This window comes from Nematostella vectensis, chromosome 8, assembly GCF_932526225.1.
Source record: "Nematostella vectensis chromosome 8, jaNemVect1.1, whole genome shotgun sequence".
Classification (NCBI taxonomy): domain Eukaryota; kingdom Metazoa; phylum Cnidaria; class Anthozoa; order Actiniaria; family Edwardsiidae; genus Nematostella; species Nematostella vectensis.
The window spans coordinates 9,228,928-9,255,880 of NC_064041.1; the positions used below are offsets into that span (position 1 = coordinate 9,228,928).

Here is a 26,953-nt window from a genome sequence, read left to right on the forward strand (position 1 = left end):
TTAGCGTTCCTTACTTAAATTAAATTTTGAGAATTAACAGTTATATCACTACTAATAACGGTTGATGGTTTTCGTTACCTGCGCATTCATCAATATCTTAGTAATGTCAATAAATACTTTTTAATACACATTTAAATAATAATTGCAGTATTTATAGAACATGCAATCTTTTTAGTTTTACGTATGGTGGCGTTTTTGTGGGCGGTGGAACATGATGCAAGTGAAAGTGCAGGGAAGGGGGGCTCTACACAAGTTTATGCTGAAAAAAAGTCATGCTGGCTCCGCTTTTAGGCAGTGCCTAAATCAATATAATATTCTTATAGATAATGGAAATAACTTAGGATAATATCAAACACAAGTTTAATGGTGTAATTTTCAGTGCTCTTGTATGTGGTTTGTTTGCCTTTTTATTTTTTGTTTTTAGGTAGTAAATTTTACATGTTTTTTCCTGCAAAATGTAGTCTCAAATATCGAAATGTAATAGATTTCACACAAGATGTATTATAACTACTAATATCGGTTGTTGGTTCATTACCTGCGCAGTTTATTCCGTTTCCTGTATACCCAGGTTTACATGTGCATGCGAAGGAGCCAATGGTGTTTGCACAAGAAGCATGGTCCCGGTGGCAATTGTTGCTTCCAGAAGAGCATTCCTCAATATCTAAAAAAGAAACACAATCTAAGTTATGATACCAATAGCGCAATCTGTCAAGCACAAGTACACAGTCATGAATATTGCGAACTATGAAATTTCTCTATACTTATGAAGCTCCGCATCGCGCTTCTAACAGAAGCAGTTCTTGCAGTGATAAATGGGTAATAAGTTTATCAATATCTTATAATCGCAAGTGATAATTGCTGGGGTCTGTAGATCAAACTTATTTCGTCTAAAACTGTACTTAATGTATATGAGTTTAGAACATGCTATAGTAATTCATAGATCCGACGCGCGCACGAATATCCAATCAGAAATCGGCAAATAGAAGCCAGCGAAGTGCAACCCACAAATTGTGGAACATGTCGGATGAGGTCAGTGGATCCTGCCGGAATTTATGTAAAATAAATACTTTTATAGGGGTTTTCCTGTGACTTGGGAAATAAAACACGGTCACCTTACATGAAGGAAACTCGTCTTGTTTTTGGTGAAAATCTTGTCGTCGACAAGCATAGAAATAGATAAGTATGAGTTTTGATTGTTTAATAAAAACGGCACAAATCCTGCTCAAAATACGAAAACTTGGGAATGATAAAATATAGCGGTGCTATCTTCGGTAGGTAATATGTGTTTATGTGTTTTCAAAGCTATTTTTGTCTACTTGCAGTGATTTTGTTGCGGGGAAGTAGAAGAGAAAGCCGAATTCGCTGTTTACGCTTTCCTTCTAAACTACAAGTTTTATCACCAAACGTCGAGATTTACAGCAAAAATACCAACGACAGTCTCATTCTTATATATAATTGAAGTAACCTATGATAATATCAAACACAAGTTTAATGGTGGAATATACACTACTCTTGTATGTGCTTTGTTTACCTTTTTGTTTTTCGTTTCTAGGTAGTAGATTTTACGTGTTTTTCTGCAAAATGTAATCTTAACGCAAAATGTAAAAATTTTCACGCAAAATGTAATCTTAAAACGAAGTGTCATAAATTCACTTTAAAATGTAATCTATACGCGAAATGTTATAACTTTCAGGGAAAATGTACTTCTAACACAAAATGTAATAACTTTCAACGCTAAACGTAATCATACACGAAAGGCAACAACCTTAAACGCTAAATGTGATAAAACTAAAATATTCTATTGACTGATATAAAAGTAAACTAGCTTACTTTTAGCTTTTAGTCAATAGATAAACTTATTACATCATGCGTAATACCTTTGGCGTTAAATATTTTGTTGCACTTCGCGTTGAACAGTTGAAACTTTTAGCGTTCTTTACTTAAATTACATTTTGCGAATTAACAGTATTATTATTACTAATATCGGTTGGTGGTTCATTACCTTCGCAGCTTACTCCGTTTCCTGTATACCCAGGTTTACATGTGCATGCGAAAGAGCCAATTGTGTTTGCACAAGTAGCGTCCTGGTGACAATTGTAATGTCCAGGATAACACTCATCAACATCTACGAAAGAAGCACAAAAATAGCTTTAATGATGTTCTATATATTCTATAATCTCTGAATAAGGCTTTTACCTGTTTCACATGCGGAACCGATGTATCCCTGTGGACACTCACATCTGTATCTTGGATTCCCCTTTAACTCAACGCAGGTCATGTTGGCCGAGGGACAAGGATTTGGAACGCAAACCTCCTAAGAAAAAGAAAAAAAACCACAGCATTTCTACTAGCCTTAGCCTAGCTATCGTATAAATGTGGTGACTCCAGAATAAACTTCGTAGACTTAGCATAGATGCAGCGTCAACGGTGGGGCGTTTTAATATACAGATAATCAATTAATCAAATTTAAGCAGATCGTAAACTGTGCCTTTATTAGGACGGTTTGCAATGAAGCGCCTACCCTATTCAGACTGGGCTATTTTGAGCTGTCTGTAACTAGGGGGTGGGGGCTAACAGGGCCCCCTCCGTTTTTCGTGAACTGCTTAGGCTATGACCATCAAACTTACAGACAATAATCGCCACCGTGCAAGGAATCGCAACGCCTTATTTTGGGTGTGGTCGAATCAATTATGACGTAAAAATGAGGTAACAAATCGGTGTTTAGATATTCTTTCAAATTTTGCCTAAATTATAAAATATCGGTTTGAAATCATTTTGCATCATTCAGATATGTCAAAATCAACCTTTTAACGGTTTTAAAATGCAAAAAAGCCATGAAAACATTTGTTGTCATTTTTTGGTAAGAATTTCCGGGTCCGCCATCTTGGATCCTTATGATTTTTGCGAAATAAAAAACTCTTGAATTATTACAGAAAAAACGATTTGCATGCATGTATTACTGCTCATAGTAATGATAGATGCACAACATTAGCTTTTAAAGTGTCATCTTGTAAATCTTGTGACATTTTTTACAACAGCTTTGAAAGTGCTAAATTTATCCACCCCTCCCCCCAGATATCCGAAGTAAAAACATTTTAGCGCTGTTGTGAAACTTGTCACTTATTTAAATTTGGAAATCAAAAAGAGGCATTTAAATGTGAGAAACAGGACCAAAATATGAAAAATTCACTACTTTTTAGTTTTTGAAAAACTGTGTGAATAAAAGGTTGCCATGGTAACATGGAGCGTCTCCTAAGCATGTCAATGGCATCAAAAAACGTCCGCAGATAGTTTTTAGGAAAAGTCACCAAGTTTTAGCTACTTAGCTTCTATGGTTCAGAAGTTATAGAAATTTTCCCGGAGGGGGGCTTAAAGAGACCCCCCCCCCCCCCCAAAGTCTGAATAAGGTTAAAAATGAAGTTGTAGGTAAAGGGTTAAAAAAAGTATGGTATTGCTTATCTAGTGCCAGCGTTTGCCTCAAATGAATTTGTATCAAAGGGCCAATTAAATACTTTGCTTAAATGGGTAAATGCTTCGCTCCCCCAGAAAATTACGGTAAACATTCCAGAGCTTATAAGTTTCTGTAACAACCACTTTACATCAAGCGCGCATGAGGTTGTTTGGACATACATTGGGGCCGTAGTAGTCGATTCCTGGGAGCTTCAGCAGGTCTTTAGGGAAGGATCCAGCTTTGGCGGACAGCAGTTCACAGCTCCCGAGATTCGCGCCTTTCTTATAGTTCACAGCACGACATGCTTGGTTCACATAGCACTTTACTTGACAGTTCCAGACTGATATATCAGTTATATTCTGAAGGGTGTGGTTAAAGAGGGCGTGGTCCTCTAGCGGAGAAGGAAAATGCATGTTGCGGCAGGGATCTGAAAAAGGATTGACAAATTGAGTACAAGCAATAAGCTATTCCTATTTTATTCCCACCGCAAGACTCTATTCTAAAGGTGCTTCCCTCCATCTCTTTTAAGCCCCTTTGTAAGCCAGAATATTCCTCTCTGTTTATTAAGCCCCTTTTCCCCTTAGAAGCACAACAAAATAAGCGTAACACTTTCCTAGTTAAAATGTAAAAAAGAATACCAAAAGTTATTAATAATGTAGCGAGAAATTTAAACCATCTAAAACTAGTAGTTTATAGCATCTGATATTTTTGAAGGTCCCCAAACTTCCAGATCCAAAAAACAGGGAAACGGAGAATTAAAATAAACTATCTATCTTATACGCTCCCCTTTCGAGTTAAAAAAAAAATAGAACACAGAGGCCTATGAGGGTATTTAGCTGAACGTCATGTTCGCAAGTTTCGCATTTAATCTACTCTTCTAGTGCCCTCTGGGAATTTGCAAAGAAAAACATAGAGAACAGAACGTTTACTTTACATTGAAAAGCCTAAAGTCACCATCACTAGTTATGATAATCGGATGACGAAAGTATTTCTAAAGGATTCGTTTCCTTTCTTCGTCTAGAAAAGGTTTGGCAAAAATTTTTCATAAAAGTTCCTTTACGCGTTGCTTTGTTTCCCTAGTGGTGTATTCGATAATAAACCACTCTTCTAGTGCCCTCTGGGAATTTAAAAGCAAGACGTTCAGGGCAGAACGTCCACTTTAAATTGAAAAGCCTATAGTCACCATTTAATATAGTCCTTATCTAATTATTGATAATTTGGTAATTTTCTAAAGGATTTCCTTTAGAAAATTTTTTATTTCCTTTTTGTTTCCTTATTTTTCGTCTACAAAAGGTTTGGCGTGGTTACCTTGAGTGTGGCACATTCTTGCCACGAGACCAAGAAGGAGAATCGATATTGGTAAAGTCATAGCATTTCTTCTTTGACTTATCTGTGATAGCTTCAATATTCAAACTTCAATATTGATACACTAAGCAAACTTGTGTCGCTAAACAATAATTACATATGTGGCTGTTATCAATAATTAATCAGTTGTACAAAGAGGGGTTGTACACAGACAGTGCAATGCAATCACAAAATGGCGCAAAAGGGTTATATTTTGTATGATAATAGATTGGTAAAGTCATATCACTTCTTCTTAGACTTTATCTGTGATAGCTTCTTCCTGACCTCAATATTATTGTGTATAACTCTTTTATCAATAATTAATCGCTTATTCTAAACATTAACCATAGCTTGAGATGGCTTGAAAGAAATTTATCTTGCTTTATTCTGTTCTAATCATATCCAGATATCAGACAAAATAAATCAATATTTAATCAGACTGAAGTTGTCAGACGGAAGTTAACTGGTAACAATGCGCCTTTAAGTCTTTCAGAATACTTATTACTTTATGGAGCACGGCAGAATGTGCTCCTATTTAACGCGCGATTGATATTATTACGAAAATCACGGACAAACCAGACGAAATGTTCGTGTATTGAATATTATTTTTAATTTGTTTACCCAATATATCTGTAATAAAGCCAATTTCTTGAAGCTGTTGTCATAGATTGATCTTGTTCCGTTTTAGCCGTGATTAGATAGATAAATACTTTATTAACGTGAAATTATACGTAGCTACAAGCTAGTTTTCAGATAATTCACGAACATAAAATATATAAAAATAGATAAAAGATAAATATGTAAATATATAAGTATAAAATTCTATGTACAGTTTCTATGGTGTAAAATTTTGGGAATTAACTATTTACATTATTACGAATGTCAAAGGTATAAAAATATCGGCCATAAAGTGCAAGAAAGATCTAGTTCATCTATACTGCGCTTGGATGCGCGGTACCCTTGTATTTTTCTAAGTCCGTTTGGAATAGCATTCCAAAGCCGGGGGGCCAGATAAGTAGTAAGGGGTGTGCCACACCTAGCTTAAAGGATTTCCGGTGTCAAGTATCGGTATGTGTGGGCTGGGACCTAGGGGGGGGGGGGGGGGGGAGGAATGCGTGCGTATCAATGATCGGTATATGGGGTGCCCTGGTGTCTAGGGGAGGAAAGGAATGCATTGGTGGCAAATTTCTTGTTACGCTCAGGGTTCCGCTAAACGGGCCGCGTTGACGTAGTGCTGTGTGTTTATCATCCAGGGGGTAGTATAAGGTCATAGCGGCATCGTTGTATGATGCGTTGACAGGAATAAAAAAAAGGTGCTTTTTCACTGGTTAACGGTGTTGTCATATCTCTGTAATACGGTTGGATGGTTTAGCTAATAAAATAGCCATGCCAAGGGCTGGTGCTCCCAGTTGTTGTCCCAGTGCAGCGGTTGTAGTGGTAATGTACAAGCATTTTATCGTGAGTTTACTGAGTGGTGTTTTTGGCGGTCTCGGTCTTTGTTTCGGTCTACGTGTAGGTGCCTATGTAATTTGGCGGTCCCTTGTAGTACCCCTTCGCACGTTTCTCCGTGATCGGCACAGTAAAGAGGCTGAACGGACCGCAGGAGGTCAATGCCAAGAGTAGTGAAACTATAGCGGGTCCTGAGTGGACGTTTGTGGCTAGTCCTGAGGGTAAAAAAACTGCTATCGAGAAAGTGACTGTTGTGCTGGTTCTGGACGGGTTCCAAATTGGGCAGGGGTTTTAAACAAAGAAGATGGGTTTTTGTCACCACCACCAAGAGGTCCTTGGTCAGCATTTTATTCTCCCTATCAGGATGCACGATCTCAGACCGTGGCAGCGTCGTAGTGTGACAAACGTGGAGAGACACGTCCATCGGCTGGCTTTTCAGGATCGAGCCCCGAGGGCTATCAAACACGAGAGGTTGAAGGCTGTGGTTTCTGCGTGGTAAAAGTTTTACGGGCAAGGCGGGATCGTCAGACACAAGTGTGGGGTGTACGAAAGACGTCTACTAGGCGCTCTTGGCATACCCTGTCTAAACCTCGAAAAGTACTACGCTACTACCGGTCCCTGGATTCAGGGGGTCAATTTAGCGCAGAGATTGTTGAAGCGGATTGTGGTCGCCACGCTAAGCATTTAGTCGATCCCCATTGCCCACGGGTCGAGGCGTTTACTTTTATGCGCTGGGTGTGCGACAAGAGTAAAGAACTAAAGGCCCAACGGCTGTGCGCCGCGTTGTTTAAAATTGACTCTTGTCTGGACAGTATCGTGATTTCCGAGGTTTGGAAGCGTGACAGTGGTTGTAAAAAAAGACTGTTAATAAAAAGGGAAATAAAAACAGACAATGAAGAGTGTGGTTTGTGATTGTTTTATTGCGTTTCTAAAAAGTAGTCCATTCTCTGGGGGTTGAGGTTAACTGTTTCAGGGTCTTAAGTCGACGTGGGTTTGGTCGTCGTGGCGGGTAGTTTGGTAATGTGGGTACCGTTCGTGATCGAGGGGTTTCCTGCGGTGGAGGGAGTTGTTTTCTCTTAGTAGGTAGTGGGATCTTTGACGGTGAGTGTGATGGTGGAGTGGGCAGCGATTGTGGTCGGGGGGTCTCGTGAGGTGGTGTAGGTGCGCTAACAAGAGTGTTGATGATCTCCCCCTCGACAATGCTGCTGACGGTGGGGCTTCCTGATATTGTTTGCTCTGCCAATGTTAAAAACTCTCGGTGGAGTCGTTGGTATTCCCGTAGCCTGATATCCTGTGGGAGGGGGGGGGGGGGGGTCATCCAGGGTGGCTGACATCTTTTTGGCGAGTTGTGACATGGTTCCGTATTGTGGTGGTGACTCTATACGATTTTTTACTTTTAGACTGTCCAAGATAGGGGTGATGTCTTCGGGAATCAGTACACATCGCCGTGCTTTGTTGTAGTATTCATCGCTTGACTGGCTTTGCCTCCGCGCTGGTATGGTAGGACCTTTGGAATGGTGCTAGCTCTCGTGGGGATGATGCTTTTATACGCGTCCCCTCCCAACCACCAATTGTTTTTGATTTTTGATATGAGTTTTTGCAGGACAGGGGCCGCTGTTGAGCTTCCCAGGGCACCGATAAGAAGGGGGATTGCCCAACCACCACGCTGGTTCATAATCCTTTTCCGGGTGGCGGTTCCTAGAGAACGGTTGGCAATGTTTCCTAACCGGGCACGATGCGGCCTGAGTTTTTTGTAGTAGTAAGGCGAGAGCACAACATTTTCCTCAACAATATTGCGTGCGATCTCGTTTACGCTGTTCACTTGTTCAGTGGTGGCGCCGGCCAAGAGGTGGCGTCTGAGCGGCGGTTTTGCGGTACGTACTATCTCGAGAAAAGGTGCGTTTCTAATTAAGCGGTCCTTGCAGCGGCGCGGACGCCTCCCGCTTTTACGGTTTCCTCTTTTCCCAGTAACCGGCATGGTGTGAATGAGGGTTGTGGCTAGCCAGCGGCGCGTTTTATATCATTTACCGCCTAATAAGTTCCCGAGCATGGGTAGGTGGTATTTTTATAGCATTCTGTCCTTTTATTATCTAATCCATGGGGGTTGTGGAAGGTGAGGCCGCTACGTTGCTGCCGTAGCCTCGCCACAGGCAGGTACAGTCGACAACGTGGGTTCTTTTTCATGGCTCTTTTCAATTCCCCCGACCCCTTCTGGGAGGCGCTCGGTGGCGTCCACATTTTTGTGGGCGGTCCATAGTTGCGAGTGCCCTGTGTCTTTCATACTTTTTAAAGATCCCCCGTTTGGAGTCAGGTGGTGCGACGGCGGGTGGTGCATTTGGTCACCACCTCCCCATCAAGGTGTTCGGTGACGCATACACGGGACAAACGGCGGTACTTGCGTCGGGGTCTTCCTCTGCTACCATTGTTACGTAGTGGGGTGTAAGTTAAGACCTTCCGTCTTCCACTGGTACGTAGACGTAACAACACTGGTCGCTAGGAAGTACGTGGGAGCGGTTTTTTATGAAAGTCGAAGAAAGCATCCATGACAAAACCTACCCTATTGTGGAATGCCTGGGCAGCAAGGTTACGGCAGCCTAACTGATCTCGTGGGTTGTTAAAGACTACATCCATGATAGACCGCAAGGAATGGTTTAGACACGCAGTGTTTAAGGTTGCTTAACTCTCTTTCTGCTAATGCTTACAAATTTTTTCTTGCAACTTATTATCCTAGGCATAAACATTTGATTACGTCTTTTTGTTTTTTAGCACACTGTTGCCAAGTGTAGCGGATGTAGTTTGTCCCCACTCTATGGTCGTAGGGCTTGTGCGCATCTGTGAATTGGGTGACTCCCCCTTGAGCGGTGATAGAGGTAAAACAGACAATGGCGCCCGCAAGTCTCTGATGTTAGGGCTTGGACGCGACGATTGTTCTTCACGATAATATTGTGCTTGAGACAAAATTGTTGGATACCACCCCAATAAGTGCGGGGGTTAAAAGCAAAACTGTCGAAAAACTCAAGATGGTCAGGAGTCTCGTAGACACCCGCCAGCCAATGCATACCAGGTTTATTGCTAGGGTCGGTGTTAACGATGTAGGCCGTGTCCCCAACGCTTTTTCTTTTTTGCTTGCCCAGCTTGTCACTGGGCAGTACCCCTCCAAACACAGCCGCCAATTTTGTTTAAAAACAAGTCGAACTTTTGGAAGGTGTTCGACCCTATAGAGATAACCAGCGGCTGGATCGTGGTGCTCACGATCAGGTATTCGGCTGTGTACCCCGCGTTGAGTGCTGTCTAGATTTCAAGGCCGTTAGACACGGCTGTGTCGACGTGGTAGAAATTGAGGGCCAGGTCAAGTGTCTTTATTTTCTCGTCTTGGGCAGTTGACATCAGTGCGAATTTAGGCCCGCTTAGGAAGAATTCCAATTTGAGCTCTACATCAGGTATCAAATACCGGTCGCTGGAGAACAGGTCAGAGTGCACATTTCCAACAATACCCACGCCTTTGGTTGCACGTGCGGCGTTAGTTAGCGCTCCCCATTTTTTCAGTCCCTGGTTATCAGCTGGGTATTCATGTTCACCTGTTTGAAAAGGCTCCCAACGGGGTAGTTGACCAGACCGACTGATTGGTTGTTATCTATGTTGCTGTCGTCAGCCTTGGTGATTTTGACCATCATGGAAAGGAACGTCTTTTTCAGGTCGATGTAATTGGATGATGCCGGAATAATGAACGTGTATTTGTCATCTTCCTGGGTTTTTGGGGGTACTTCAGGTATTTCCTATTGGCGGCTGTGACGTCGGTATCGGGTAAAGAAAATAAGTCTAATTCTCTGCCATAACCTATTTTGGAGGTTTTGTAAACAGTGGCTTCGGAGACGGCCATGCTGCGGAGCTCCTGACAGTGTATGGTATTGATGTTGAATGGTGCCTGCCGGTTATAGCGGTGGCTTTTTATCCCTTCCTACTTTTCTTTGTAGTAGACGGCTCAGTGGTTCCTGGTCTTTTGCGTGAGGGAGTGGGAGGTTGAATGCGGATAAGTGAGGGCTGGTAGGCAGTGCTCAAAGTATTGCCAATCCCCCTTGGGGCACTCCTGCCACCTCCACCACCGCGCTGCGCTGGCATAGGTATCCCTAGGAATGGGGGTAAACCATTAAGCGCCAATGACCATTGAACCCCACGGCCACCCTGGGTCACAGGAGCAAAAAAAGACCCCGCGGCCACTTTGGGTGAGTTGAGAGCCACGGAATCTTCCCCTTCCTCCTTGTGTTACGGGCGCTCCCCGAAATCTTTCCTTTCCTTTCTGAGCTGGCCCTCCCTGAGCCATGTCTTCACGTAACTCCTTGGCTATATTCTCTTGCAACCCCATAGCGACTTGCTTTAACCAGTTGGGTGCCTTCACCATCTCAGGTGTTGGGGGACATGTCGTGTGCCCGGGTATGTACGTAGTAATGAGGTGCGAGGGCTCAGGGGACCAACTTTTAAATAATACAGTCACTTCTTTTGGGGCCTGATATGCAAGGCAACTTTTACAGCGCCCGATTGGAACTTGATGATGTTTCCACTATCGTCGGCAATTTGAATTCTAAAAGTGTCGAGAAAAGAGAACCGTATTTTGAAATAGAAGGGGTTGAGGAAGTTTTCTTCGTGCATGTCACCATCGTCGCCTTTTTGTGAAGACCCGCATCAAGTTGCCAGAGTTGTCACCCCCGGGTACAACGCCCCCTGTTGTGTGCCCCGAGTATGAATAGTAGTCTTGGAACGCCGTAATTGGCCTAGCTGTGGCGGATACCCTGCCCTTTCGTTATTGTATGTATTTATGTTCTGTTTCTCATGTATAACGTATTATGTATGTGTATTTTTTTTTTCTCCGTGGGCAAAGTCAATAAATTAAATTAAAATTAACGGTTTTCCTTTTGGGCCGGGGGCATTCTCAATCGAGACAAACGAGGAAGAACGGCGCATTGGGACCCATTCCATATAGTCGTAGACAGCATACTCCTGGTTTGCTTCTTCTGATGACCCGTACCATGGTGGCATGCCAAACGTTGGAATACCATCAGGACTCGGTAATAGTTCTAGTAACTCTTGTAATGAAGGCTCATCGATATCCATTATCGCTAATAGTGTGAAATAAAAAAATATATATATACCGTACCCCCTTTTATAAAAGCGGGTTCATAACTAAACAACTAAGTACCTGCCAATAATAGCACCCGGTAAAAGAATAAAAAAAATATTTGACCCTTACTGCCGTGACCTTACCATAGAAGGGCAAAAAATATGTGAAATCTGTCAGGGCGCATCAATTCTCATCCAGACGTAATATAATTCACTAAATGATTAGGAAAATAGCACGCGATTAGAACCACCACTTTGTTTATTTTTAATAGTTTGGGCACTTAATCCTGATATCAGGCAAGAAATCTAATTAGGGCTGTCAACGTTGTTTATTTGTAATAGCTGGGACACCAAGCATCAACCATCTAAAGTACGCATAATACCATACCATTTCTTTTTTTTTTTTTTTCATCTCGACTTAAATGCCAATAAAATGACTGCTGTACATGAACGAACTTTGTTTATTGTAATAGTAGGGGGTACTTTATTCTGATATTATGCAAGCCCTCGCTAATTACATTTAATTGATTGTATTGTGTTGACACAAGCACGATATGGAATCTTGTTACGGTCGTCCCGTGTTTTCAACGTTAACTTGCCCAACATGAATCTTGTTTTTTCCTTTAAATACAAAACAGAAACAACAAAACAAAAAAATTGAAGGCCAAAACTAATAACATATGCACCATCCAACCGTATTACAGAGATATGACAACACATCATACAACGATGCCGCTATGACCTTATACTACCCCCTGGATGATAAACACACAGCACTAGGTCAACGCGGCCCGTTTAGCGGAACCCTGAGCGTAACAAGAAATGCGCCACCAATGCATTCCTTTCCTCCCCTAGACACCAGAGCAACTCATATACCGATACTTGATACTCACGCATTCCTTCCCCCCCCCCCAGGTCCCAGCCCACACATACCGATACTTCCTTTAAGCTAGGTGTGGCACATTCACCACATTCTACGCATTCCTGCCGTCCCCTATACTCACACCCCTTACTACTCAGATATCTAAACGATTTCATCCCATATGTAGTAGTGTTTACTTTAGGTAAAGTCATTTTTGCATCTCCTCGGAGGTTATAACTGGCGTCCCTGATATTGATCAGCTCAGAAATACTTGAAGGGACCTTACTACTTTTAGAACTAATTTTGAAAACTTTAGATCACATTTTTTAGCCTTCGATTTGCTGCAGTTTTATGGCCATTTGATTCTAGCAGTTTTTGTAACTTGACTGGTGGTCACAGTATAAGAAGCGAAGCGCCCTTTCATTTACTTTTTCTAATTTGTTAGACAGACGCTTGCTGCAGGAATGCCACGTTTCGGAGCAATAGTTTAAATGGGGGGCGATAAAAGCTTGGTGAAGTTTGACATGTATGTTCAGTTGGAGCATCTTTCTCATTTGTCGTAGAACTGCAGGTTGTTGGCTGTCCTTCCGACAGATTTTTGCAACTTGGCCTTCAAATTTTAACTGATTATCAAGCAGCTGTAGTTCCTTTATAGTGGGGATGGCAGTGCCCTCGCATTTAAACACGGGGTTGTCTGTTGTCTTGCCAATAACCATAGCTATATATTTTTCATGCTTTTTCCTAATGTCGTTTTCCTCATACCATGCATCAGTCTTGCTGAGGTCGCAATTTATAGCCTGTTCCACTTGGTGGATTGTGTTTCCCGCGTAGAATATCTGGGTATCGTCCGCGTAGGTGGAGAGCGTGGTATGACGTGCTGTAAATTGTTCATAAATATGTTAAAAAATAGCGGGCCCATTATTGACCCCTGGGGGATTACCTTGGAAATGGTTTGCCAAGAGGAACATGTATTTCCGAGTTTTACCTGCTGTTTCCGGTCACTTAGGTAGTTACTAAGCAGTACTAACAGCATTTTCGTGATTCATAACAATTTAGGCGATTTTCCACCCTCATCTCGGTTCACCTCCTCCCAACTCGTAATAAAATACCACAATTTAGGAAGGTTCACGGGCTGGCAATCACAACTTTGACTCTTCGAGGCAACTTTTTTGGCAGAAAACGGGCACCTTCTCCCTTCCAAATCCTATATGCCATGGAAGAATAGTTTATAAACACATCTTTTGGAGAAAATAATCCAAAAGACCAGAATTTTCCTGCAATTTTTCACTGCAAAGTCGAAATTTATCGTTCTTCCAGAGTGCTGAAAAACGGTCGGTCCACAGAGCGCGGTCGGGGTCTGGACACAATAGAAAATACATTGCAATACCATGGCAACCACTGAGACCATTGTATTCTCTATTGTGTCCAGGGGCCGGTTCCTGAAAGCTTAGTTAGCAGTTATCGGTTGATAAATATGCACTTTATCCCCAGATAAATGTATTCGTAGATAAATTGGGTTCCTGAAACAGCCGATAAAGTTATCCTCTAATAAAGTAGCAGATAAAGTTAGCAGAGGTCGGGAGGACCCGATAAGTCGCTATCTGCCGATAAGTCATGTAATTCAAGATGGCGGATGAGCTGTTGCCATGGTTATTGGGAGAGCACAGATCTCCCAAGCTTGGGAATAAAACTCAAAACTCGTACTATTGGGGTATTAGAGAAACGTCAAATTAACATAGATTTCAAACTCTCCAGCATTTATCTAGTCATATAAGTGCTAGGGTGTCGCTCGAAGATGATCATTAGCGCTTATAACATATTGGTTGCAAATAACAAGTTGGGAAGCCTGTGGTGATTCGAAATGGCGCTCGGTGGGTTTTGGCGTTTTTCGTACTTTTTTTTTAAGAACTCGAAGAATCTCGAGACATTGAGCGACGTCCAATATGTGAAACTGAAGCTCTTAATTTCAAGTTGGCGTCAATGGGAGACTTCAATTGCTAGCATGTCGAACGAGCGCTTTTTAAACCAGTTAAAAACAAAGTTGGGACTGAATGGAGGCGATTGCAGACAACATAGAAATGTTATGAGGATTCTGTGGTGAAAGAAAACGAAAGTTAAGGTAAACTGGGCTCAAATTTGCTGATTTACCGGGTTTACTGTGTACAATTCACTCATCAAACCAGTTTCCTTGTCGCTTATCTATCAATAGCTATCGGATGGATAAATTTGCTTTCAAGAACCAGATTTTATCGGTCGGATAGCTATCCACCTCTATGCAAATTTAACCCGCGGATAAGTCTTATCGGCAAATAAATTTATCTGACTTTTCAGGAACCGGCCCGAGGCCGCTAGCCATTCTTCAAAACGGGTCAGTAGCCACGTGCACCCTTGACCGGTGACCGGTGCTTTTGGACAGTTAGCCGCGCTCGGCCGAACTGGAGACGAGAGCAAACTATACTACCCTCCCCTACCCTTAATATACTACGGAGCTAGTAAATAGAAGCGTACGTTAATGTCTGCTGATGGATTTATAGATGATAAGACTCTAGATTATCTTATCATCAATGGTAAGCCTAGGGCAGGTCGTTTTTATCTCCTTCCTAAAATACATAAGAAGGGTAACCCAGGTAGGCCAGTCATATCGGGGTGAAATACTTGCACTGAAAAGATATCTGAGTTTGTAGATTATCATATTAAGGATTTGGTGCCATCTATACCATCCCATATTAAGGATACTAAACATTTTCTTAATATAGTGAGGGATATCGGAACTTTACCTCAGGGGGCTATCTTAGTCACAGCAGATGTGGTTGGGCTTTACCCCCACATACCCCATGTTGAGGGGTTGGAGGCTCTTAAAGCCGCTTTGGACAAACGTGGTAAGTTAACAGGTAATTATATTCCTACTGAGAACCTTGTGGACTTAGCTCGCATTGTCCTGGAGAATAATATAACTAATATAATATAATATAAATAAATAATAATAACTTAGTATTTAATAAGAAGCATTATTTACAGGTATTAGGTACGGCTATAGGTACTAGGATGGCACCATCATATGCTAATCTTTTTTTATGGCTTAAGTGAAAAAGGAAATCATAGACTCTTCTCCAGTTAAGCCTTTTTTATGGCGTAGGTATATCGATGACATTTTCATGGTCTGGACCGAAGGTGAGGACGCTCTGAGAGAGTTTATGGCTCACATGAACTCTATACATAGAACTATAAAATTTACGTTTCAGTGGTCTCTTAGTCAGGTAAATTTTTTGGATGTTTCACTTACTCCTAGGGATATACAGATCTGTATAGTAAGCCTACTGATAAGCATCAATATCTTTTTCATACGTCCTGTCATCCGTCTGCTTGTAAGAAAGGCATTCCTTTTGGGCAGGCACTACGTATTCGTAGGATATGTTAGAAGACTCTTCTTTCGAAAAGAGGGTATTAGAGTTACAAGGTTATTTAGTTGATAGGGGTTATGACAGCAGATTTGTAGCGAGGGAAGTTGACCGGGTTAGACGTATTCCTTGGGACGACACATTGAAAGACAGGCGTAAAGGTAAGAATGATCGTGTACCTTTTGTAGTCACTTTTCATCCAGCTTTACCTAATTTACCTGGTATTCTTCGTAATTTACAGCCAGTTCTAGAATCTTCTAGTAGATGTAGGGGTGCTATTGGTAAGGTACCTATGGTGGCTTATAGGAAAACTAGGAGTTTAAAGGGTATGTTGGTGCACTCCTCTCTTAAAGAGGATAGTACTCAGGTTAGAGGTCGTGGTAAGTGTGGCAGTAAAAGGTGTAGGGTGTGTACTTTTTTTAAGACAGGGCGGGAGTTTCGCAGTACGGTTACTAATAAGAAATATGTCATTAATTTTGACTTGGACTGTAACTCAGATTTTGTTGTTTATCTCATTACTTGCTCTATGTGTAGCAAGCAATACGTAGGGTCTACTATCAATAGTTTTAGGAAGCGTTTTAATAATCATAAAAGTAGGTTAAATAAGCACCCTAGTTTACCGATTAGTGAAAGAGTTTAGGATGACCTTATCTATCAACATTTTCATTGCGACAAGCATTTAGGTCTTAATAATGTTATGGTACAACTTATAGATAAGTGTAACTCTGAGGCTCAGCTTAGGGAAAGGGAAGGCCAGTGGGCTTATCGGCTTAAGTCCATCTACCCGCGGGGTCTTAATAGTGATGACTTTTTTTTTGTAGTAGGAACCCACGTAGAGATGTGTAAATTCTTTTTATCTATAGCGCGCGCTATTCTAGAAAATGCGCGTTTTTGTCAGTTGTAATGTTTTTGCGTCTTTCGCTACTATTCTGATGTAAATAAGCTTCTTCAGTCTTCCCTGAAGAAGTCTTATTTAAGACGAAAATTTGGCAGAGTCGAATTCCAGTTTTTGGTGTATTGTACCCTCCCCGCCAGGTGGAAAACACGCGAGCCTATCACCGGCGCATTTGATTCGGAATACATACTTTTTCAAGATCTAAAATTCAGATATTTTTAGTTGGCGGAGCGACAGGTAAGTAATATATTTGAGATTATTATGCGCCGGTGATAGGCTTACTTTGTTTGATTGTTTTCTGTCTGTCTCGATTATTTGTGAGTTTTCGTTGTGTTACTTGTTGGGAAAAGGTATGGTTGGTCAGTGGGTAACTTTATATTTGCTCAGCCAAATTCCATTAGCGTATCTAGGGGGATGGCCATAGGGGTCGATGGAGCAAAATTCTCCACTTTAACCTCCGCCATGTGCTTTATTTATTGCCCCCCTCCTTCTCTAGGCTGTTTCTCTAACCCCTACCCCTCCCTTCGGAAAGACCTGGATCCGTCCGTGTGTCCCACCATCCATAGCAATAGATCGATGAAAAGTCTCAGCTTGGCCGCATTTATACAATACAGATAACGTTTACTTACGACATTCGAGATTTAAAATAAGAAAAAGGAACTCTCGAGAGCAGTGAAGATAGTAAAGTACCGAGCATAGGCTCGCCGCTTTAACCCGGGAAAACACACACAGAAGGCAAAGTGCTTGCTTACTAAATTCTCGAGGATCCAGCGTACTTTGCGGGCGCTCCCAGCCGTAGCAGTGACCTTTATTGGGAGCGCCCGCAAAGTACGCTGGATCCTAGAGCGTGTGCTCACACTTGCTCCTGGGAGCAATAGTAGAACCCCCCCCCCCCCCCCATAACCATCACAGCTAATCCTGGGAACGCGCTTGAGGCATGTCACTCCCCCTTTGCGGCCAAAAAGTGGGCCATTTCTTATTAAGGGATCCTTTTCAAATAGGATACCTATGACTCCGAATCCCCCTTCCCATAACCATCACGGCTAATCCTGAGAACGCGCTTGAGTCATGTGACCCCCCCCCCCTTTGCTGCCAAAAAGTGGGCCATTTCCTATTAAGGGATCCTTTTCACATAGGATACCTATGACTGCGCACCCCCCGCCCCCCCCCCCCCCCCATAACCATCACGGCTAATCCTGGGAACGCGCTTGAGTCATGTCACCCCCCCTTTGCGGCCAAAAAGTGGGCCATTTTTTATTAAGGGCGGATCCTTTCCACATAAGATACCTATGACTGCGCTCCCCCCCCCCCCCTTTCCCCCACTAGCACCACCACCATCATCACGGTTGGGAACGCGGTTGAGTTTAGCGACCCTAAGAGCAAATGTGAAAGTCGTAAAAAAATTTTTTTTTTTTTATTTCAGCATGTGCATTACATTTCATTCCATTAATGCATATTATATAGTATCCTTCTTTCTGCAGCGAAAACAATATGTGAGTTCTATTTATTAGCATCACTGCATCCATAATCTACACCACCTTTAATGAGTTTGTTAGCAAGAGTCTGTAAGTGATTAAACGTGATATTGATAGAATGCGTTTTTAGACGCCAAAAATGATCCTTCTCAAAATGACTTTGAGTTTTAAATTGCATCTCTTGATCTCTTGGTTTGCAACTACAGTTTTTTTAAATTTGTACTAATCTCCCGGCTCTCGTAGAATGCGTCTTGACGGGCTAATATTTAACGAAATATTCCGAATAATATATCGTTTTAAAGCTGAATAACGAGCACTAAATTAGTTGTGGGATGCTGTGTCTAAAAAGGATTAAATTGATTTGTGACACCTTTCGTGTTATGTCTATATTCGACGGAAAACGAACTTTCCTTTTAACTCGCGATTCTTTTGAGATAAAAAGAAAATTCTTTTTTGGACACCAAAAATGATCCTTCTCAAAATGCCTTTGAGTTTTAAATTGCATCTCTTGATCTCTTGGTTTGCAATTAAAGTTTTTTTTAAATTTTGTACTAAACTCCCAAATCTGCGATTTCATTTGTGCGTGCGTTGCGGTCGCTGATTATAAATATCTAATTTTTATTTTAGGATTTGCAAACTATAAACATTGGTGATTATGTTTCCCAAACATCAGATCTGTCGCAAGCTTCAAAGGGGCTACTAAGCGGGTTTCAATTTGAGCGAAGTTTTTAAAACAATTACCAGTGAGATACATTAATATATACCATAAAACCTAGAATAGAATCTGAAAGCCCAAACTGTCGCGATCTCGTACCAGAACAATGAATATAATACACCAAAAACTGGAAATCGACTCTGCCAAATTTTAGACTCTGCCCTCTGCCCTGAAGAAGTCTTATTAAAGACGAAAATTTGGCAGAGTCGATTTTCAGTTTTTGGTGTACCATAAAACCTATCATATAGTGTATGTACGCAAGTGCTGTGTGAGTTGAATTTAAGGATAGCGGAAAGGGTCGTCGACCGGCTCTCGTAGAATGCGTCTTGACGGGCTAATATTTAACGAAATATTGCGAATAATATATCGTTTTAAAGCTGAATAACGAGCACCAAATTAGTTGTGGGATGCTGTGTCTAAAAAGGATTAAGGGATTTGTGACACCTTTCGTGTTATGTCTATATTCGACGGAAAACGAACTTTCCTTTTAACTCGCGATTCTTTTGAGATAAAAAGAAAATTCTTTTTTGGAAATTGTAGTTTATTTGTTACCAAATCAATTCGAAATTAAAAAAAATGGGTGAGAGAGTGCTTCTGACCCTTTCCACTATCCCTAACATGACGTGAGATATGTCACAGTGACTTAGTAATTGATGCGATATACGTCATTGGCCCAGGCTCCCCCGTTCCCGCCGCTGCAGCCAGGTGCGGGACCATACTTGTTGTAAGTGTGATGTGCGTCTGGGCTGGTAAAGCAATAATTTCTTGCCTGCATTGAGAATACTATGTTTCCGCGTCTAAGGGCTTCTTTAAAACACTCCTCTAGAGTTGATGGATGAATCCAAGGTAACGCGATGGCCCGATCAATCGTGTCTATGAAACATCCAACATGCGAATAGGCCGTTAAACCTAAAAGAAAAAAATCACGATGTTATGAAAACCATACGTCCATATAATTGTTTGGGATATGATATGTATAACTGCCACGAAACTGTAAAAATGTCAGCAAATAACTTCCAGCAACCCTATAACTATGAGAAATCATGGCTACGTGGCGGTGCTTATTGCACTTGGAGGAGTCAATATTGTTTCCACAAGTAGCGCTCTTTTGACATAAGTTGTTTCCAGGATAACATTCGTCAATATCTAATTAGTAGCCACAAGCTCATCTGCGTCTGATTTTCTATTATGTTTTAACCAATGACAGTATATAATAATTCTTTAACTGTACAGTTTACGCCGTTTCCAGTATACCCAGATCTGCAAGTGCAGGTAAAGGACCCAGCGGTATTCGCGCACGTGGCATTCGCATGACAATTGTGTACATCAAGAGAGCACTCGTCGATGTCTGAAAGATAAAGAAACAAAAAAGAGACAAATGTTCTGTGATATTTAATTTTTTAAAAAGGGTAATGTATTGCTGTTGCATACCTAAGCAGTTCTGTACTCCGTCACCGGCAAACCCAACTTTACACGCGCAGCTAAATGAGGCAATAGTGTTTTTGCACGTGGCGCTCGTGTTGTAGAGGTATTGCATACAACTAAATCGTGCAGTCTAAATTAGCCATTTAAAAAGAAGCAGTTATTGCAGTCGATGATATAGATACTGGGAAATAACATAACCAATATTTTATAATCGCCTGAGTTAATTGTTGGAGACTGTCGATCAATTTCGTCTTAAACCGAACTTAATATATGAGCTACGAACATGCTATAGAAATGCTATTACACCGCAAAATGCAATAACTTTCGCGCAAAATGTAATTTTAACTCGAAATGTCAAAATGTAATCTTAAAGCGAAATCAACTTTTAGCTTTTAGTCAATAGATAAAGTTCTTACATTATGAGTAATACATTTGGCGTTGAATATTTTGTTGCAATTCGCATTGAAAAGTTGTAAATTTTAGCGTTCCTTACTTAAATTAAATTTTGAGAATTAACAGTTATATCACTACTAATAACGGTTGATGGTTTTCGTTACCTGCGCATTCATCAATATCTTAGTAATGTCAATAAATACTTTCTAATACACATTTAAATAATAATTGCAGTATTTATAACATGCAATCTTTTTATGTTTTACATATGGTGGCGTTTTGGTGGGTGGTGGAACATGATGCATAATGAAAGTGCAGGGAAAGGGGGTTCTACACAAGTTTATGCTGAAAAAAGGTCATGCTGGCTCCGCTTTTAGGCAGTGCCTAAATCAGTATAATATTCTTATAGATAATGGAAATAACTTAGGATAATATCAAACACAAGTTTAATGGTGTAATTTTCAGTGCCCTTGTATGTGGTTTGTTTGCCTTTTTTTTCGTTTTTAGGTAGTAAATTTTACGTGTTTTTTCCTGCAAAATGTAGTCTCAAATATCGAAATGTAATAGATTTCACACAAGATGTATTATAACTACTAATATCGGTTGTTGGTTCATTACCTGCGCAGTTTACTCCGTTTCCTGTATACCCAGGTTTACATGTGCATGCGAAGGAGCCAATGGTGTTTGCACAAGAAGCATGGTCCCGGTGGCAATTGTTGCTTCCAGAAGAGCATTCCTCAATATCTAAGAAAGAAACACAAGCTAAATTATGATACCAATAGCGCAATCTGTCAAGCACAAGTACACAGTGTCATGAATATTGCGAACTATGAAATTTCTCTATACCTATGAAGCTCCGCATCGCGCTTCTAACAGAAGCAGTTCTTGCAGTGATATATGGGTGATAAGTTTATCAATATCTTATAATCGCAAGTGATAATTGCTGGAGTCTGTCGATCAAACTTATTTCGTCTAAAACTGTACTTAATGTATATGAGTTTCGGACATGCTATAGTAATTCATAGATCCGACGCGCGCACGAATATCCAATCAGAAATCGGCAAATAGAAGCCAGCGAAGTGCAACCCACAAATTGTGGAACATATCGGATGAGGTCAGTGAGTCCTGCCGGAATTTATCTAAAATAAATACTTTTATAGGGGTTTTCCTGTGACTTGGGAAATAAAACACGGTCACGTAACATGAAGGAAACTCGTCTTGTTTTTGGTGAAAATCTTGTCCTCGAGAAGCATAGAAATAGATAACTACGAGTTTTGATTGTTTAATAAAAACGGCACAATTCCTGCTCAAAATACAAAAACTTTGGAATGATAAAATATAGCGGTGCTCTCTTCGGTAGGTACTATCTGTTTATGTGTTTTCAAAGCTATTTTTGTCTACTTGCAGTGATTTTGTTGCGGGGAAGTAGAAGAGAAAGCCGAATTCGCTGTTCACGCTTTCCTTCTAAACTACAAGTTTTATCACCAAACGTCGAGATTTACAGCAAAAATACCAACGACAGTCTAATTCTTATAAATAATTGAAGTAACCTATGATAATATCAAACACAAGTTTAATGGTGGAATATACACTGCTCTTGTATGTGGTTTGTTTGCCTTTTTGTTTTTTGTTTCTAGGTAGTAGATTTTACGTGTTTTTCTGCAAAATGTAATCTTAACGCAAAATGTAAAAATTTTCACGCAAAATGTAATCTTAAAACGAAGTGTCATAAATTTCACTTTAAAATGTAATCTATACGCGAAATGTTATAACTTTCAGGGAAAATGTACTTCTAACACAATATGTAATAACTTTCAACGCAAAATGTAATCATACACGAAAGGCAACAACCTTAAACGCTAAATGTGATAAAACTAAAATATTCTATTGACTGAAAGAAAAGTAAACTAGTTTACTTTTAGCTTTTAGTCAATAGATAAACTTATTACATCATGCGTAATACCTTTGGCGTTAAATATTTTGTTGCACTTCGCGTTGAACAGTTGAAACTTTTAGCGTTCTTTACTTAAATTACATTTTGCGAATTAACAGTAATATTATTACTAATATCGGTTGGTGGTTCATTACCTTCGCAGCTTACTCCGTTTCCTGTATACCCAGGTTTACATGTGCATGCGAAAGAGCCAATTGTGTTTGCACAAGTAGCGTCCTGGTGACAATTGTAATGTCCAGGATAACACTCATCAACATCTACGAAAGAAGCACAAAAATAGCTTTAATGATGTTCTATATATTCTATAATCTCTGAATACCGCTTTTACCTGTTTCACATGCAGAACCGATGTATCCCTGTGGACACTCACATCTGTATCTTGGATTCCCCTTTAACTCAACGCAGGTCATGTTGGCCGAGGGACAAGGATTTGGATCGCAAACCTCCTAAGAAAAAGAAAAAAAAAACACAGCATTTCTACTAGCCTTAGCCTAGCTATCGTATAAATGTGGTGACTCCAGAATAAATTTCGTAGACTTAGCATAGATGCAGCGTCAACGGCGGGGCGTTTTAATATACATATAATCAATTAATCAAATTTAAGCAGATCGTAAAACTGTGCCTTTATTAGGACGGTTTGCAATGAAGCGCCTACCCTATTCAGACTGGGCTATTTTGAGCTGTCTGTAACTAGGGGGGGGGGGGGGGGGGCTAACAGGGCCCCCTCCGTTTTTCATAAACCGCTTAGGCTATGACCATCAAACTTACAGAAAATAATCGCCACTGTGCAAGGAATCGCAACGCCTTATTTTGGGTGTGGTCGAATCATATATGACGTCAAAATAAGGTCACAAATCGGTCTCTAGATATTCTTTCAAATTTTGCCTAAATTATAAATTATCGGTTTGAAATCATTTTGCATCATTCAGATATGTCAAAATCAACCTTTTAACGGTTTTACAATGCAAAAAAGCCATGAAAACAGTTGTTATCATTTTTTTTGTAAGGATTTCAGGGTCCGCCATCTTGGATCCGCCATCTTGGATCCTTCTGATTTTTGCGAAATAAAAAAACTCTTGAATTATTACAGAAAAAACAATTTGCATGCATGTATTACTGCTCATGGTTATGATAAATGCATAACATTAGCTTTTAAAGTGTCATCTAGTAAATCTAGTGACATTTTTAACAACAGCTTTGAGAGTGCTAAATTTACCCACCCCTCCCCCCAGATATCCGAAGTAAAAAAATTTTAGCGCTGTTGTGAAACTTGTCACCTAATTTAATTTGGAAATCAAAAGAGGCATTTAAATGTGAGAAACAGGACCAAAATATGAAAAATTCACTATATTAGTTTTTGAAAAACTGTGTGAATAAACGGTTGCCATGGTAACATGGAGCGTCTCCTAAGCATGTCAATGGCATCACAAAACATCCGCAGATAGTTTTTAGGAAAAGTCACCAAGTTTTAGCTACATAGCTTCTATGGTTCAGAAGTTATAGCAATTTTCCCGGAGGGGGAGCTTAAAAAGCCCCCCCCCCCCCCCCCAAAGTCTGAATAGGGTTAAAAATGAATTTGTAGGTAAAGGGTTAAAAAAAGTAAGGCATTGCTTATCTAGTGCCAGCTTTTGCCGCAAATGAAGTTGTTTCAAAGGGCTTATTCTCAAGTAAATGCTTCGCTCCCCCAGAAAATTACAGTAAACATCCCAGAGGTTATAAGTTTCTGTAACAAAAACTTTACAACAAGCACGCATGAGGTTGTTTAGACATACATTGGGGCCGTAGTAGTCGATTCCTGGGAACTTTAGCAGATCTATAGGGAAGGATCCAGCTTTGGCGGACAGCAGTTCACAGCTCCCGAGATTCGCGCCTTTCTTAAAGTTCACAGCACGACATGCTTGGTTCACATAGCACTTTACTTGACAGTTTTCCACTGATATGTCAGTTAAATTCTGAAGGGTGTGGTTAAAGAGGGCGTGGTCCTCTAGCGGAGAAGGAAAATGCATGTTGCGGCAGGGATCTGAAAAAGGATTGACAAATTGAGTAAAAGCAATAAGCTATTCCTATTTTATTCCCACCGCAAGACTCTATTCTAAAGGTGCTTCCCTCCATCTCTTTTAAGCCCCTTTGTAAGCCAGAATATTCCTCTCTGTCTATTAAGCCCCTTTTCCCCTTAGAAGCACAACAAAATAAGCGTAACACTTTCCTAGTTAAAATGTAAAAAAGAATACCAAAAGTTATTAATAATGTAGCGAGAAATTTAAACCATCTAAAACTAGTAGTTTATAGCATCTGATATTTTTGAAGGTCCTTAACTTCCAGATCCAAAAAACAGTGAAACGGATAATTAAAATAAACCATCTATCTTATACGCTCCCCTTTCGAGTTAAAAAAAAAAATAGAATACAGGGTATTTAGCTGAACGTCATGTTCGCAAGTTTCGCATTTAATCTACTCTTCTATTGCCCTCTGGGAATTTGCAAAGAAAAACATAGAGAACAGAACGTTCACTTTACATTGAAAAGCTAAAGTCACCATCACTAGTTATTGATAACCTGATGACGAAAGTATTTCTAAAGGATTCGTTTCCTTTTTTCGTCTAGAAAAGGTTTGGCAAAAATGTGTCATAAAGTTCCTTGTTTACACATTGCTATGTTTACCTAGTGGTGATTTCGATAATAAACCTCTCTTCTAGTGCAATCTGGGGACTTAAAAAGCAAGACGTTCAGGGCAGAACATTCACTTTACATTGAAAAGCCTATAGTCACCATTTTAGTCCTTATCTGATTATCGATAATTTGTTAACTTTCTAAAGGATTCGTTTCCTCGTTTTTCGTCTAGAAAAGTTTTGCCGAAAATATTACCTTGAGTGTTGCAAATTCTTGCCACGAGACCAAGAAGAAGAATCGATATTGGTAAAGTCATAGCATTTCTTTTTTGACTTATCCGTGACAGCTTCTTAACCCTGACTTCAATATGGATACACTAAGCAAACTTGTTTTACTCAACAATAATTGTATAAAAAGCTTTTATCAATAATTAATCAGTTGTTCAAACAGGGGGGTAGCAATCACGAATCACGAACCAAGTTTTCGCACTTTCTTGGATCACTGAGTTAGATAAAGGTGTTTTCACGAATCACGGAAATAATGAGTTGAAAATCGCTGCGAAATGATAGGGGAAAAAATTCAAATATCAACAAATAGCGATAGAAACTAATTACACAGACAATGCAATGAAATCACAAAATGGCGCAAAAGGGTCATATTTTGTATGATAATAGATCGGTCGTCACGTTGCACCAATTTCGAGGTTTGAAATCACGATTCACGCAAAAGAAGTGTGCTCAATCACGTGTCACAAGCAAATTGGGGTCCGATCACGGATCACGCATCTGATACTTTTGAAGGGCCCCAAACTTCTAGATCAAAAAAAAAAAAAAAAAAAGCAGGGAAAAGGAGAATTGAAATAAACCATCTATCTCTTACGCTCCCCTTTTCTAGTTAAAAAAAAATAGAACACAGAGACCTATAACGGTATTTAGCTGAACGTCATGTCTTTCGGATTCCTTTTTTCTTTCTTTTTTCTTCTGACTTCAAAAGAGTTACATTAATTATGTGTTCACTGTGCTGAGTAAGTCTTATAAACATTAATAAGAGCAAAATCAATGTTATGCTGCTATGTTAAGCCTCCGAAAAATCTTATAATATTGAAAAGAGAAAACTCTCAAATGCGATTGAAAATGAAAGCAATTTCTAAGAAAGCCACTCTTTTTTCGAATATTGTGTCGAGAAACTAATTAAAAGTTTCAGATTGCCGTAACTCCCATGGCGAGGACAAGTTCTTTTTCGGGTAGCTGTGCTTCTCTTGCAGTATTTTTAATAGCTACGCATACTTTTCTAGTGCCCTCTGGGAATTTACAAAGTAAAACATACAGAGCAGAACGTTCCCTTTACATTGAAAAGCTAAAGTCACCATCACTAGTTATTGAAAATCTGATGACAGAAGGATTTCTAAAGGATTCGTTTCCTTGTTTTTTTCGTCTAGAAAAGGTTTGGCAAAAATTTGTCATAAAGTTCCTTGTTTACGCATTGCTATGTTTCCCTAGTGATGATTTTGATAATAAACCACTCTTCTAGTGCAATCTTGGAACTTAAAAAGCAAGACGTTAAGGGCAGAACATTCACTTTACATTGAAAAGCCTATAGTCACCATTTTAGTCCTTATCTAATTATCGATAATTTGTTAACTTTCTAAAGAATTCGTTTCCTCGTTTTTTGTCTAGAAAAGGTTTGCCGAAAATATTACCTTGAGTGTTGCAAATTCTTGCCACGAGACCAAGAAGAAGAATCGATATTGGTAAAGTCATATCATTTCTTCTTTGACTTATCTGTTATAGCTTAACGCTGACTTCAATATTGATACACTAAGAAAACTTGTGTTGCTAAACAATAATTGCATATGTGGCTTTTATCAA

The 26,953-nt window shown here is 40.2% G+C and overlaps 1 protein-coding gene and 1 long non-coding RNA gene across 3 annotated transcripts; both read right to left on the reverse strand.

The window, feature by feature from the left end:
• Window positions 1-423: 423 nt before the first annotated feature.
• Window positions 424-25,447, reverse strand: LOC125570292 (neurogenic locus notch homolog protein 2-like). 2 transcript variants are annotated; one of them, XM_048731829.1, is made up of 5 exons: window positions 25,341-25,447; window positions 24,249-24,496; window positions 2,197-2,314; window positions 2,003-2,125; window positions 424-661 (listed from the first exon to the last, which is right to left on the reverse strand). In XM_048731829.1, the coding sequence occupies exons 1-5, from the start codon at window positions 25,399-25,401 to the stop codon at window positions 435-437; spliced, it is 777 nt and encodes a 258-aa protein (XP_048587786.1). In that variant the 5' UTR covers window positions 25,402-25,447; the 3' UTR covers window positions 424-434. The 2 variants fall into 2 exon arrangements, with proteins under 2 accessions (XP_048587786.1, XP_048587787.1); XM_048731830.1 differs by lacking the exons at window positions 24,249-24,496; window positions 25,341-25,447 and adding an exon at window positions 3,631-3,870.
• On the reverse strand, window positions 21,029-22,729 carry LOC125570294. Its single transcript, XR_007312649.1, has 2 exons — window positions 22,611-22,729; window positions 21,029-21,266 (listed from the first exon to the last, which is right to left on the reverse strand). It is a non-coding gene; the product is annotated as an uncharacterized LOC125570294 (long non-coding RNA).
• Window positions 25,448-26,953: the final 1,506 nt, after the last annotated feature.